Source organism: Asterias rubens, chromosome 3, assembly GCF_902459465.1.
Source record: "Asterias rubens chromosome 3, eAstRub1.3, whole genome shotgun sequence".
Taxonomy (NCBI): Eukaryota; Metazoa; Echinodermata; class Asteroidea; order Forcipulatida; family Asteriidae; genus Asterias; species Asterias rubens.
The window spans coordinates 13,998,055-14,014,232 of NC_047064.1; the positions used below are offsets into that span (position 1 = coordinate 13,998,055).

The following is a 16,178-nucleotide window of genomic DNA, read 5'->3' on the forward strand; positions in this document are numbered from 1 at the left end:
TTAAGCACACAATTGTCATGACTATGATTTCTTGAAACACTCTCCTGTCTTTATTTTAATGCTACCTGATCAGATAGTGACATTTAGGTAATTACATAGGTCAAGGGTTATGTTTTTCCATAAGTTGGGAAGGTAGTGCATTATGCTCTACCAACCCCTAATGGATGACACCCATGCCTACATCCTTATGGATTGTGAAGGAGTCCCTGTTTCAGCCCCATGAGTAGTCGGCAATGTGTCCCTGGTGACAGTTGATTTGGGTCGACAGTCCTAATCAGTTAAGTGTAGCCCTCGCCTTGAAGTGTTCCTCCGGCCTTGTGATGTTAGGCGATATCTCATACAAAAAATTATGAATGAAAACAAAGTGTGAGAAGTGGGTTTCAAAACTACAGGTATGGAATGACAAGAAGTAGATGTGATCATGATTGATGAGCCATATTGTAGAGATCATCATTGTGATGGTGATGCCTGTACGCGTATAGAGCACAGGCGTTGCTCAGTGGCTACATTTTGTTGCTTTTGATTTTATCGTTTTTTTCCATTGTTCGGCAAGTTGAGTGGCTGGGTGAAGCTGGTTCAATCCAATACCAACCATCCCCAGGTCATCAGAGAGTTGCTGTTGGTAGGTGCGCATAAGTGCTGCACCTGTACGATAGGGTTCTGTAGGTTGGGTGTTCTTATCCAGGAGTATTGAGAGAGGAGTGTCACGCCTAGTTGCGTGTCCGATTAACAACCATCCCCCGGTCATCAGAGAGTTGTTGTTGGTAGGTTGCATAGGTGCTCCACCTTGACGATAGAGTTCTGTAGGTTGGGTCTTCTTGTCCAGGAGTAATGAGAGAGGAGTGTCGTGCCTAGTTGCATGTCCGATTAACAACCATCCCCCCCGGTCATCAGAGAGTTGTTGTTGGTAGGTTGCATAGGTGCTCCACCTTGACGATAGAGTTCTGTAGGTTGGGTCTTCTTGTCCAGGAGTAATGAGAGAGGAGTGTCGTGCCTAGTTGCATGTCCGATTAACAACCATCCCCCCCGGTCATCAGAGAGTTGCTGTTGGTAGGTGCGCATAAGGGCTCCACCTCTACGATAGAGTTCTGTAGGTTGGGTCTTCTTATCCAGGAGTATTGAGAGAGGAGTGTCATGCCTAGTTGCGTGTCAGATTAACAACCATCCCCCGGTCATCAGAGAGTTGCTGTTGGTAGGTTCGCATAAGTGCTCCACCTCTACGATAGGGTTCTGTAGGTTGGGTATTCTTGTCCATGAGTATTGAGAGAGGAGTGTCATGCCTAGTTGCATGTCCAATTAACAACCATCCCCCGGTCATCAGAGAGTTGCTGTTGGTAGGTTCGCATAAGTGCTCCACCTCTACGATAGAGTTCTGTAGGTTGGGTCTTCTTGTCCTGGAGTATTGAGAGAGGAGTGTCATGCCTAGTTGCTGGTTTTATCAGTTGTATAGTAGAGAGACTTGTCATAAAAGCTAATTCTGTATTGTTACGTACGACCAACTCACAAGGCTAAATCCCATAAGTCGGTACGCACGGCAGACTAAAAACAATGGAATTACCAAACTGAGAATTTAAGAAAGGGAAAACCAGCAACTGACAAAGGCAACGGTTGAAACATTCTGTATACAATAACATTTAATTAAGTAATTTATTTACAAAATCCAAGCTTACAAAGGGTGATGACAAAATGAAGTTAGATAAAGCATAAGCAAGGCATAGTTCGTAAATTAACTGAATCAGTATACTAAAGTAAGATTCGGCCGAATATCAATGAAATTAGAATACTTCAAAGAAATACCAGTTTTTGTGCTCAATCGGCCAGGAGTGCTCGGGAACGGGGAGTCCGGCGCTCACCACCGGTAGGTAGCCTACGGTAGTACATCACAGTTACCGTAGTCCAAGACCCTCAGTACTACGCCCAAAGAATTCCTGTCCAGTCAGCAGCGCTGCCAGACCCCGCGGTAGAAGTAGTGAACATCACATCCCCGAGGTTTGCACCAGTTAGCATCCCGTCCCGAGATTCCCAGAATGGAAAGAGGGTGCGGCTATGGCATGCATTACCTTTTATACCGCATAATTTCTCAAGCATGACCACGTCTTGAAAGGAAACAAGTGCGCCATTATCAAAGCACACAGGTGGGGAAGGTAAAGAAAGGAAGATTCGGCTCAGCAAACACACACGCTGGCTATAGGTTTAAAGGTACAACCTGTGACCATATAACAATATCTTCTTACCGACCCACAGGCTAAGACTGAGTGGCAGCTCCAGCATGATGCAGCCTTAAAGGAGCTTCATGAATCTCTTGAGAGTAGTCACCGTGCAGCAATGGTCACAACCAAGAATACCTGGAGAAAGGAGATTGAAGTGGACAATCAACTACTGGTTGAAGAACAGGTAGGAAATCTTGCGAGGATATTTTTCCCGCCGGATTTTCGGCAGTTTTATTGAACACATCTACATCTAAATAGGATTAAAGGGCTCAAACGGTTCCAATAACCAAAGGTATTATTTGCATTTAAGGCAACTGTTACATTTTTTAGTTTCTAAATGTGTGATTTCCTAAATAGCTTTAGAAAACAGTTCACTGACTCCTATACAAAATGTGGTTTGACCCCTATAGATTCACTGGTTGTGGTATTTTCGTTCTTGAGCAAAACCGATTATCAGAATCACCTTGTTCTTTTGGTAGGACAGTTTTAGCCATCATTTAGACTTGTGTACACAGATATATACGTCATTTAGACACTTGTGTACACAGATATAAAAGAATACAACATTGAATATTGTAAGGACCAGCCTTGATGCGTAAATGTTCTCTGGGTACTACTAGGTTGCCTTAGCCAAGGTGGAGTGGAGTGAGACGGTACGTAAAGATGCAATGAAGAGCGCCCTCACAGCTGCTGATGCAGAATGGCAAGTCAAGATGGAAGCTGAGCTGGAAAAGAGAATTACAAAAGGTGAATGTAATGTCTAGCATTACAAGTTGCTGTAACAGTGTCAGTCCACTTAGAAGACTCTCCGAGTATACAAATTCCCTTTTATAGACAGCTTTTGCCAACTAGAATAAGTTTAAAAACTAGGACTGCAATAATAATAATAATTGTGGCTTCCTATATAGCGCCCATATCCATCACTTAGTGGCGTTTCAAAATTCAGTATTTTCTCCTGCATGTTATTGTGGAGCTACCTTTTTGAAGTATGCGACCAATTTCTGCGACCAAATAGCACCATGTAAAGGTGCTGTGGTGCAATATGCTGCCAATCAATCATTGTGTACCGGCTGCCAATCAATCATTGTGTACCGGCTGCCAATCAATCATTGTGTACCGGCTGCCAATCAATCATTGTGTACCGGCTGCCAATCAATCATTGTGTACCGGCTGCCAATCAATCATTGTGTACCGGCTGCCAATCAATCATTGTGTACCGGCTGCCAATCAATCATTGTGTACCGGCTGCCAATCAATCATTGTGTACCGGCTGCCAATCAATCATTGTGTACCGGCTGCCAATCAATCATTGTGTACCTGCTGCCAATCAATCATTGTGTACCGGCTGCCAATCAATCACTGTGTACCGGCTGCCAATCAATCACTGTGTACCGGCTGCCAATCAATCACTGTGTACCGGCTGCCAATCAATCACTGTGTACCGGCTGCCAATCAATCATTGTGTACCGGCTGCCAATCAATCATTGTGTACCGGCTGCCAATCAATCATTGTGTACCGGCTGCCAATCAATCATTGTGTACCGGCTGCCAATCAATCATTGTGTACCGGCTGCCAATCAATCATTGTGTACCGGCTGCCAATCAATCATTGTGTACCGGCTGCCAATCAATCATTGTGTACCGGCTGTGATTGGTTTAGCAAGTTGGAATTTTGAACAATTCCATCAAAATTGGGTCTCAAGGTAATGAAGCCAAATATTAGGAACTGATGTGTTCATAGCTTGTAAATGTAAAGCATGAAATTTGATTTTCTGAGTTGTTAAAGAAACAAATTTTCAATTTTAAAGCCTAGTTCATACATCCTGCGAATGCTTCATGCGAAGTGAATATCGCCACAATTGAAAACGGAGCACGTACCGACTACTGATTATGGCGTCATCAAAATTCGCTCTCATTCGCAGGAAGTATGAACCGGGCTTTACATTGAGCCATGGACACCACTGTATCCTTTTTTTTCTTGTTTTGAAGTTTTAAGATGTTCTCATTAACTTACTTTCTCTCCAACAGCAAAAGAAGAATTAGAAAAGAAGCATCAAGACTACCTGGATAACCGCATCAAGGAGCTGCAGAGAGATCACGATGTAGACAAGGCTCGGGCAATTAAGACGTCTCTCTCTAATGCCAAGACAGAATGGATGATTAAGGCAGAGGCAAACACTAAAGAGAAAGTGAAACAAGCTATTGAGATGACTAGAGAACAGTGGACAGATGAAGGTATAGTACACACATCTAACTCCTGTATCCAGCACTACTGATAATAATAATAATAATAATAATAATAATAATAATAGTGGCTTCTTATATAGCGCTCAGGTCCGTCACGCAGTGACGCTCATGGTGCTTCAACATTATTACCCCTGGTCACTGGGCCTTAAATCATTCCTTAAACCATCTCAGCTCCCTGGGGGAGTGTACAGCCTGCTGCCAAATGTAGCGCAATCTATGCTAATCAATCACAAGAACTAACTCTGCCCTCACAGGTACCCATTTACCCCTGGGTGGAGAGAAGCAATTATAGCGAAGTGTCTTGCTCAGGGACACAAGTGTCACGATCGGGATTCGAACCCACACTCCACTGAACAGAATCACCAGAGCTTGATTTCGGTGCTTTAAAAACTTTTTAAAATTTTTGTTTGGTGTGCATTGGGTTGTGTATTCGCATCTGTACAAATAGATTACGTGCTGGTTTACTGATACTAAAAATTGCGTTCCGCAAAAGTAATTTGGCATACATGAGCTTGCATAACCAACACGTGAAGCCAGCCGGTTTTAAACAGCTCTAGGTAATGTCTTTATCAGCCGTTTAAACACACCCACATGAAATGCTTTCTACCAGTCAGAAAAGCAACACTGCCATGGGTATTTTTGAATGTGGATTAAATGAATCTTTGGTTGGGTTTGTGTTGTTAAGATGCAGACCAGAGGATGGTGGATGCTGTATCATCAACAAGACGTAGCTGGAGTGATGAGAGAGGTCATAGTGAGACAGTCAAACAAGAATGGATGCAAGAGCATGGAGAGAAGGAAATATCAAGGGTAAGACATGATTTGATTCACTGTCATTCCATGCCATTTGCCTCACAAGAGGAGGTTGGGACATTTCCTATAAGGATTTTTGAGAGCATCCTGTGGCAAATTACACAAAGTATATCCACTGACTTAGGTCTCTATAACACAATGACAGACTCTTGAGAGACTATGTGGGACCAGACTTTGCTCTGTATATTGAGCAATAGACTTTTAGGTATGCTTGTTGGCACCAGACTAAAATATGCACATATAATAATTACAGTGGCTTTTTATATAGCAGCTTTTCATGAGGCACTCATGGCACTCATTAATACCTACTGGTCACTGGGCCATTTTTGTCATTCCTGAAACCATCTCGGCTCCCTGGAGAGTAACAACCTGTGCTGCTAAAAAATGTAGTGTACAAAGCTAAATCAATCATAAGAACCATCTCTGCCCTCACAGGTACCCATTTATTACTCGGTAAAGACAAGCAGTTATATTTAAGTGACTTGCTCAAGGATCCAAGTGCCACGACCAAGACTTGAACTCGCACTCTTCTGATAAGAAACACCAGAGATTAAAACCTGCCGTCGATTTCACAAACTTAGGACTTAGGACGAGTCCCAACCCTGCACTGTAGCATGCAGACCTTAAGATTAATCCTTAGTTAGGACGAGTTACTCATCCTAACTCGAGATAAGACGAGTCCTAACTCTTTGTGAAATCGACGGCAGTGCTCTTAACTACTCGGCCATGACACAGACATGAGTACGAACTTCATGTTAGAGGTGTATTTTGCCTAAGTTGGTTGGTGGAGCACAACATAATGGCATGTTAGAATCTTCTTTTGAAGAGATCAACTCACATTGTTGAGCCCTAGTGTGGTACATCAGAGTTAACAGTTTCCAGACCCACTGACATTTAATTAGAGAATAACAGCGCGAGGACCCGGTCTTCACTGCGTGGAAATGACCGGGTTGGTGGCTGGTACTGTTAACGGAACGAGCCAGAGACGATACAGTGCAAAGCGCAAACGAGTTGTACACAATGTACATGCTGGTTTAGGGGCCATTAACTCGCTAGTTTCCAAAGCCGGTCCTTTATCATCTGTTAATACATCCCCACGTGATCGGGTTTTGACCAATCAGAGTCTGGAATCTGTCCAGGGTATTTATTAAGTATCATTTGTTTGTACCATCAGAGAGTAGCAGAGATCACCCAGACTCTAGAGGCCAAGCACCTCTCTCACATCACTAGCCTACAGGAACTTATGGAGAAAGGAAAGCAGAGATTGAAACAGGAAATGGAAGCGGAGAAACTATGTGCCTTACAAGAAGCCAAGAATCGTCTTGAGAGAGAACATCATGAAGCCTTAGAAGAAGCCATGAAAGTCTCAAGATCTAAAGCGGAGAAAGCAAAGGTGAGATTATTAGTTTCTTTAAAGGAACACTAAACCTTGGATCGGACGATTTGGTCTTTAAAAAGCGTTTGAAACCGTTTTTATGAAACACATTATGGTTGGAAAGATATTTTAAAAGTAGAATATAATGATCTACACAAGTATCACTCAAAATTGCTTGTTTTTTCCTTTTACGCGGTGGACTAACACGCTCGCTCATTTTATGGAGTCGAAACTACATGTATGACTCCACAAAGTGGCCGACCGTGTTTCTTCGCGATGTAAAAGGAAAACCATGCAATTTCGAGGCATTTTTGTGTGGATCATTATATTCTACTTTCAAATTATCTATCAACCGTTTGCATTTCATAACAAACGGTTACAAACGATTTTCAAAGACCAACTCGCCCGATCCAAGGCAACGTGTTCCTTTAATAGCATCATTCAGCAGATGAGTGTTGAGCCAAGAGTGGTTCTGGATAAGATTTCCGCCTAATGTGGCTGTGGATGTTCTTGTCTGTAGGTCTCGGTAGCCAAGCTCTGTGAATGACGATTGTAGACATCTGATCTAGACGTAACCATAAGCTTTTCTCCACCCATAGTAAAATGGGTACCCGTGCGGGCAGAGATGGTTTATGTGAATGAATAGCTTGGAGCGTGGATACTCGCAGCACTGGCTGTATACTCTCCAGGGAGCTGAGATGGTTTAAGGAATGAAATATATGGTCCAGTGACCAGGGGTAATCATGTCAGAAGTGCTTCGATTCACCCTTAATATTATTAACTGATTGACTAGATGGAGAGTTTGGCCCAAACATCTAGAGAGTGGCAGACCAAGCTGGATGAGATGTTAAAGACACAGCAAGAGGTGGTCAACAAGGCAGTACAAGAAGCTCAGGAAGAATGGCATCAGGTCAGATACCGCACCAACTCTTATTTCTCTACATCAAAACTAAGAACAATACCAAACCTTCTTGGGTTTTTTTTTTGAGGGGGGGGGGGTTGAACAAGGAATTGACTAGAGTGGGATTCTAGCCCCTATGTTGGCGGTGTCCCTATTTTGTCAATTTCTTTGTTCGGGAGTGCCAGTCAGAAGCCATACATGTACATCTGTTAACTGGCGTTTAGCCAGGGATCACACCCAAATTACGATACAACCTGGGAAGCGGCAGCCAGGGGATCACCTTTAAGGGGATGCAACTTTTTGTTTCAGATACCAATATAAACCACAAGGGATTTTTTTGCAAGAAAGCCTACAGGTTCAAAAATTGTTGTCATAGTTTTTATTAATAGGTAGGGACGCAAGGAACAAAATGTGAGTACAGTCTACTCTTGTCATAACAAGAGCGCTGGGACTGGCCAATTACCTCTTTATAATTGAAACGCAGTTGTAAGAGTACAACAAAGAAACACGAAGCAGACTTGGTATTTGGATCTTCAGAATGGAATATCTGCAAGTAGAACCGCCTTATAACAGTGCACTTTATGATCAGGGTTGACTGTGTTTGATATTAATAATTCTGCTTTGGGTAAACTTAAATCACCATTCATAAATACCCCAGACAGTTTTGCTATTCCTATTGATGGAGAGCGCGTCACGCGGGGGTGCTTAAACCTTTGATAATGACCAGTGTTTATAACTGGTTGTGAGCGGATACTCCGCGCTAGTCATGGTGCAAGACGTTTCTTGTTACAGGCGATGCGGGCGCTGTCAGTGAGTTGGCCGCGCTGTGTGTGAAAGGAAAACAAGAACGTGTTGCACCAAGACTATACGCACACGAGCGGAACCGGAAACTGTTGGAAATAACAATGCAACCCACGGCATCGTACATGTACATACAGAACATATGTACATACAGGAAAGTTTTACAGAGTTTCTTACTTTGTTACTCCTTTTAACCAAAAAGGCATTTATGAATGGGAATAAAAGAGTAGTGACTCGTTCTTTAACAGCCGTTCAAAGTCTTGCAGGGTCGTTGCCATGTGACAACGACCCTGCCTGTTTTAAGTGGCCTTGAAAGAACTTGTTGCTACCCTTTTATTCCCTTATTTATATGCCTACACAGAACTCAGGTTCTTTTGGTTTTACCTACATGTAACACACATCAGTGTATTGGGATAAACCAAAATAAACATCCTTTATCCCTGATGCAAATTTAGCATCTGTTAAATTAATTTACCTTTTGAAATATGAATGGACGGTTTTCTGATACTCATCCAAACTTTCGGCCTCCGTGTCTTCATTGATGCAGAGAAAGCATGAGATGGAAGAAGCCCATAAGAAAGCACTGGAATATCTTCACGCTGAAGCAGAGGCTGACCAAGAAGAGTTGAGAAGCAAGTATGAGAAGGAGCTAGAGAGAGGACTAGAGGAAGCTGTGACTGAGGCGAGGGAGCAGTGGTCTCAAGTTAGTATCAATGTAGTCATAATAACAATAATAATCTTATATAGCACACGTATCTACCAACAAGGTACTCAAGGGACGTAGTATAAATTTTTACAGAAAGATAGGTCATTTAAGTTACGAATTCAGGGACCCAATCTTGTAGCACCTTTTAAGGGTTCACAAGGTGCAACTGTGCAGCCACAGCCAGGAACACTGTGGCGAACCCCTTCTCTTTGCGATAAGTGCACTGGGTTCTTTTACGCGCGTTACACAACACACTGGACCTACGGCTTTACGTCCCATATGAAGGACAAAGCAATGGTTAAGTGTCTTGCTTAAGGACACATGTGTCATGACAGGGACTCGAACCCACACTCTGCTGATCAAAAACACCGGAGTTTGAAACTGGTGCTCTTAACCGCTAGGCCAAGACGCTTGCACATGTAAATTCTAGGATATTAATTGTTATTCTTTACATGGGACGCATAGATGTAGGTCTTGTGTGTTGTGTAATGCATTGAAAAGAACCCAGTGCAATTATCGTAAAGAGAAGGGGTTTCCCTGTGTTCATGGTTCAAAAAAGTGTGTTGATTTGGTTTTCAGCTAGTGGTTTAAACCCGCCGAGGCCTGGTTCTTGATAATTTACCTCCACTTCGTCTCGGTAAAATAATCAAGAACCAGGCCTCGGCGGGTTTAAACCACTAGTTTAAAACCTCTTCACCACACATTGATTCCCAAATTTATACATGTAAAAGATTTTTTCAAAAGTAAACAAACTTGTGACTTTCTAAAATGTTCTCCAATGCAATCTTTTTTGAAAAACAGAATTGTGATGCAGAGCTCAGGAAAACTTGTGATGAGATCCTGGAACGCAAAGAGCGGATCTGGCTCCAAGAACGAGAAGACCTCCAGGAGCAACTGAAAGATGCAACCTCCCAGCTACAATCCAGTCTGAAACAAGGAGATCGCCACCGCAAGAAGCAAGTCCTCTCTAAGCAGAAAATGGAGAAGGAGATTGAGTCTCTGAAGGAGCAGCTTCAAGATGCCGATCGGGAGATGAAACAGACAGAGTATAACTTGAGGAGGGACCTTGAGAAGCTTCAGAGTCGACTGAAAGGAGCCAAGGAGGCTGTCGTGGAGGAGCTGGAGGCTAAGATGGAGAAGATGAGCAAGAGACATGAAGAGGAGTTGATTATAATCAGACAGGGAAGATGTGATCAGAAACAACTAACGGATTCAACTTCACAGGTAGGGTCACTACAAGAAATTCAAAACTTTAAAGCATGGTTCATACTTCCTGCGAATGTGCTACAAAATTTTGGCGTCACAAAATAAACTCGCAAGAGTGGACTTGTGGTCAACTCCTGTGAGATATTCGCTGCGTAGACAGCCCTGTGACGTGAAAATTTGCCTCGCAGGAAGTTTGAACCGGGCTCAATCCCCCAATCCTCACCAATTGGTTTTGATGGATTTTATACTGTATGGGCCATTTACCTAATATTTACATGGCGTTGTTTTGAGTCTCCCTAAACATGGAGGAGGGAGGCGGGAATGATTTAATACAGTAAAGCGGGTTCATATATCCTGCGAATGCTATACATAATTTTACTTTACAGCCCTGTTTTCACAGCGAACTTCACAGCCCTGTTTTCACAGCAAATGTTTTGCAGGAGTTGAGCACAAGTCAGCTGATGCAAACTAGTTGTTGTGAATTTGTGACGTTAAAATTGGTATCACATTCACAGAAGTATGAACCGGGCTTAAGTGGGTAAGGGCAAATTATATACATTAATTTATTCGTTTACCTAAATGACTCATCCGTTTAAAATTTCTTTATTGTGGTCCACAGACGAATAACGATGACTGGGTGTCTGCAGATGTAATGCAGGAACTGAAAACTCATTACATAACAACAGTCAAGAAGATCAAAGGTAAACAATTTGCTTTCAAGTAACTGCCCTTCTCAGTCACAAATAATATTGTTGATTCCTTTCTGTGTAGCCAGGGAAGTTGACTGAGTTCAAATCATGCTCTTGTAAATTGTACTTCGTTTACCCTAAATATATTTATTTTAAGGAAGACATATTCCTACTTGATTTTAGGGTTTGTAGTTTTCTCCTACTTTTGGGTGTGTTTTTCCACAAAATGGTAACAAATATAGACTTGTACTTTGTTTTTGTTTACAGTGGATGTGATCAAACGAATGGAAGACATGAGAGAAAACTTCAGGTGTACTGTCCACACAGAAGTCATGAAGGAAAGACACGCAACCACAAAGAAACTACGCAGATATTACCTTCAATGTCTACAGCAATTCCTTGAGGAGGATAGTCAGAATCCAAGGTAGGTTTTTATCTTGATTGTTCAGTACTGAACTTAACTGGACCCATAGAAATAGAACCCGGAGAATGCTGAGTGCGTCATTGTGCATGCCATTTCTTTGTGAGACCATTTTAATGGACACGCGTACGCATTTCTTTGGCAAAATATTTTGCCATACAGTAGACGTCATGGACATTGATCAATGAAAACACGCAGAAACGATCTATGTGTGATGCCATCTTGCCGTTTTGAGCAAGTTCGAGTGCGCACATTTAGTCCACCAGTGGTCGACCACAGACTAGCAACGCACATGCGCAGTGACGTACTCACCCGAACGACTCGTTTGGTAGTCTAGTCAACCTTGCACATTTTCGCTAAAGTGTCACTGCTTCCCTTCTGCGCTTAATACACGTTAGAACGGAACATGCTGTTAGGACCAGTGAAGAAACCATGGGCTCGAGGCTGGTTCCAAATGGTCGACCACAGTAGTCAACCAATGGTCGACCAGCCTGGGTTCGAGTCAAAATGGTCAACCTTTAGTTAACCATTGTGCACACTCGAACTTGCTCTTTGCCATACACGAGTGTCCCCCTATGATCTTGGTATCGATACACCGCATCCCAGATGACACATGACTGGACCCAAACAGCGCCCTCGAACTTGCTCTTTGCCATACACGAGTGTCCCCCTATGATCTTGGTATCGATACACCGCATCCCAGATGACACATGACTGGACCCAAACAGCGCCCTCAACGAGGTCAATAATGAAGACCTATTATTGTTATGAAGGTTGTTTTCATTGTTTGACCTCAGCAATGCTGCAATGCAAGGGTCTATTAGCATTGGTACAGAAAACTGGAGGCAAAGATTATTTTGTGCAAGTTTGTTTACTTTGGTTGTTCAGTAATATTGTCCAGTACTAGGGTGACTTTTTCAGGATATTTATGTTTTATGTTGTTTTTACTTTCGTCTGTCCCAACTTTTTCCTTGGTTGGTTATCTCGTGTCCCTGAACTATTTCCTGTCAATCGTCTTTTCTTTTTTTCATCTTCTAGGGCCAATGTATTGCTTATATATATCTGTATACTTTTACCTTTATTGTTGTAATGACCACATTTTGTGGATCTTATTTTTGACCTATTTTATGATTTTACTTTTTGTGGTTTAAAGTTTCTAGTTTTTCCTGTTTTAAAGTGCCTGGGGTGGATTTCACAAAGAGTTAGGACTAGTCTTACCTCGAGTAAAGTAATTTAGGACTAGTTGTACGTTTTTGATATCTCTTAGGACTAGTCCTAAGTTAGGACTAGTCCCAACTCTTTGTGAAATCGACCCCAGGAAGCCTTTTCAAAACAGCTTTGGCACTATATATGTGTTTTAATATTAGATATTACTGTTACCAATTTGTATACATTTCATACAAATTGGTTGATCATAGTTTCAATCACATAATGAATTGAGTTTATCTGTGATTTATCTTGTTCAAGGTATTTATTTGGCAAACAAAATAAATAAAGTTTATCTGTGGGGTGTAGCTATTTCTGAAAGCTGTTACAGATTTGAAGGCTCTTCTAATTGTTACAAATATGAAATTGCAATTAAGCATTGTGTAGCACTGAGCTGATGATTAACAGTGTGAAAAAAAAGGCAAAAATACTTAATGATTAAAACCATCATGTTTTCTGAATAATGTGTCTGCCCCACCTTATCTGTTTCCTTGGTGGGGTATATTGTGTCCCTGAACTATTTCCTGTCAATATTCTTCTTTTTTTTTCCCTCTTTTTTTCTTCTTCTAGGGTCATTTTCACAAAGCTGCTTAACGGTAAATTTAGTGCTTACTGCGGCGTGAATTTCAGTTTCATAGAGCAGCTAACCCTAAGCACAGAAAAAGGCACGATTACATTCCAGTGCTTACTGTATAAAATTGAATGACGTAACAATGCAAATATCCATGGTTAACGTGCAGCTAGCTGACAATGCAAATATCCATGGTTAATGTGCAGCTAGCTGACTATTTTCCTTGCAAAATTGGCATGCCCTTAAACAATTTTTGCTGATTTAGCACTTACCAGTAAGCTGCGCTATGAAATTGATCTAAAATTGATCGTTACTGCTAGTAAATAGTGATTTCACAATACAAATCACTATGGTGATCCTGAAAATGGGTCTTGCGATGAATTTTTTGCGATGAATTTTATCGCTTTGTGAAATCGGCCCCTGGTCTTTTTACTTAGGTGTTTTTAACAACTCTTTTAACCCTTTTATATATGTAGGAATCACACCAAAACACAGTCAACAGCAAGTAAACTAGCAGCAATGGCCAAAGCCCTGGATCTTCAGCCTGATGAGTTAACCATGAGAAGCCCACACCCAATTACATCAAGTCAGAACATGACGTCTCTAACTACAAGACCAACCGAGGGTAAGAGAAGCCATGATAGCAGTAGTAATGATGGACAAGGAAACAATGATCCAATAAGCAGTAGGAAGGGACCACGTATTGAAGGAAGACAAACTAATTCTGTTCAAAGTCATACCTCAACGGAGTTTAGAGGTACCCATGACATCTGTACCCAGCCTGATGACAAATCAAGCATATCTCAAAACAGCTCTAATAAAGACAGCTCTAGAACGGGACACACTACTCCACGCGATAACTCTGCTGCCAACAGCCGTAAATCCTCAATCGATCTTGGTGCTTCCTCATCAGGAATATCCTGGGAGGGTATGGAGACTGGGATCTCTCTTGGCAAGCTACCTATTCAACCACGAGAGTTCAACCCTAAACCTGAGCGTCTGCCTTCCCACCTCTACCACAAATCATCTGGTAGCTCAATGTCCACTACCTCTTCATCTTACGACTCTGTAACAGCACGATCCAGGGAGTCTTCACCAAGCCATTCAGTCGGTAGCTCCAGGAAGGCACAAATAGAAAGCAGAACCCACTCTGGTGGTCAGTCGTTTACAAAAATTCCACTCAGCAGAGTAAGTCTTAAATCACAAGAAAGCTCACAAGAAAGCTCTCCAGAAAACTCTACCAGCGACACCAACAGAGGGCACTTAAAATTACTCAACGGACCATCTAGGATGACTGAACGAAATATTACCAGCCATTCCATGAAGCACAAGTTGGGTACAAAATCACAAGAAAGTTCCCCTGAAACTTCAGCCACTGCATCACCAAGATCAAGACAGCACACTTATAACACTTGTACATCTAAAGTGAGCTGCAATATAACCACACGCTCCAGACACAATGAGAAGCAGTGCATTCCAAGTGATGATTTAATTTCTTCACCGAACAGCCCTTTTGTGAAACCAATCTCAACTTTTAAGAGAAACGCCGACTCTAAGAAAGGGCCGTTGAGGGTCCCACCACCATCTGAGAGAACGGCTGCAATGCTGGCGTCCATGCCTACGAGTATTCTGAAACCAGTACCTCAGTCTACCCGGCATACACAGATCCCCTCTCCAGGACCCTACAAGCCTACCGACACATCTACTGCCTCCCTTGATACAATCTATAATGACCTACCAGCAAGTCTTAACATCCAAGACATTCCACACGACGACATCTCGCTCAATAAGGTCGTCAGGTTTGATAGTGTTTCCCAGGGGAAAGATTATAACTATAAAAGTCACGCTGACGAGGCAGTATTGAGACCTTATAAATCTAGGAGAGTTGAAACTACGTCTACTTTGCCTTCTAAAATGAACCTCAGAACCAATGTGCCTCTATCAAGATCTGGTGACAAGTTTAGCCACATGCTGCAACAGGATAGCGGCTTTGTAAGCCCACAGGTTGAAGAACAAATTTAAGCCAACATAGACAAATAAATATTTCTAGGTGTGCACAAAGAGTGTTATTGCACAAGATGTAAAATAATATTACGGTTTACGGAATTGCAGTTATTGAGCCTTACGGGGCCCAATTTTATGGCTCTGCAAACCGCCAAAATCTGTGCTAACGATCACCATTTCAGCTTACTATGCAGGCGCTGAATTTCTGCGCCAGCTGTGTAAGCAAGGATTTTTTAGTAACGTTGAGCAAAAGCACAAATTCCCTGCTAACCCGTGGAATAGGCTTGAGCTAAGCACAGAATTCCCGGCTTTCGTAAGTGCTGATTCTTTGCTTATGGTGAGCAGAGCCATGAAATTTGGCCCTTGTATGCTGACGAATTGTTTCCTTCTAATTTCCTTAGAGCAGTACTGCCTCTACTTCTACTTCTAGTGATTAAAAGATTTGAGTTTAAAATTAATGTGGTAGGTTTTGGCAAGTTTGTTTGCGTGGAAAACACTGTTTGTTTAATATTTGTAGTTTAATCCAATTGAGATGAATTCAAAACTAATTTTGCATCGAGCCAATTAATGAACTAATTTTGTACATTTTGTAAATAGCAGGAGATAATTTTATTTATATATTTGTAAATTGAAAACTGATTTGAGTTTGAATTAAAAAAGTACTTTATTACAAAAAAAATTATATTTTTTGGATCTATTTTGTCCTTTCCTGGAGAAGTTACCCATTTAGGTTAAGCAATGACTATACAAGTGGTTGCACATTAGTTAAATTTGAAATAATTAAGATGCATTGGCACAGAAGAAGCACTGTCAGATTGAAAGAAAAAATCAAAAAGTTTGAATACAACTTCATTAAAGATGTGTAAAAACATTTTATTCATGTAAAAATGTATAAAAGTACCCTTGAAAATCCGTGTAAAAAAACACAATATACCTCAGCGGCAAACTAACCTTAACTCTAATCTAAAGTATTGCATTATTGGATCGACGCTGAAAAGGTTAAGTATTTAAAAGTCTTGATAATGTTC

At 41.7% G+C, this 16,178-nt stretch overlaps 1 protein-coding gene across 1 annotated transcript in view; it reads left to right on the forward strand.

The window, feature by feature from the left end:
* LOC117288091 (centrosomal protein of 152 kDa-like) overlaps positions 1 to 15,747 on the forward strand; it is a 52,331-nt gene extending 36,584 nt beyond the window's left edge. The window contains exons 17-27 of the mRNA XM_033768790.1: positions 2,245 to 2,394; positions 2,831 to 2,957; positions 4,239 to 4,445; positions 5,143 to 5,267; positions 6,445 to 6,663; positions 7,439 to 7,555; positions 8,895 to 9,050; positions 9,855 to 10,277; positions 10,879 to 10,960; positions 11,216 to 11,372; positions 13,623 to 15,747. Coding sequence (XP_033624681.1) covers positions 2,245 to 2,394; positions 2,831 to 2,957; positions 4,239 to 4,445; positions 5,143 to 5,267; positions 6,445 to 6,663; positions 7,439 to 7,555; positions 8,895 to 9,050; positions 9,855 to 10,277; positions 10,879 to 10,960; positions 11,216 to 11,372; positions 13,623 to 15,168 — 3,309 coding nt within the window. The 3' untranslated portion in view covers positions 15,169 to 15,747. The remainder of the gene's footprint in view (positions 1 to 2,244; positions 2,395 to 2,830; positions 2,958 to 4,238; positions 4,446 to 5,142; positions 5,268 to 6,444; positions 6,664 to 7,438; positions 7,556 to 8,894; positions 9,051 to 9,854; positions 10,278 to 10,878; positions 10,961 to 11,215; positions 11,373 to 13,622) is intronic.
* The last annotated feature ends 431 nt before the right edge of the window (positions 15,748 to 16,178 follow it).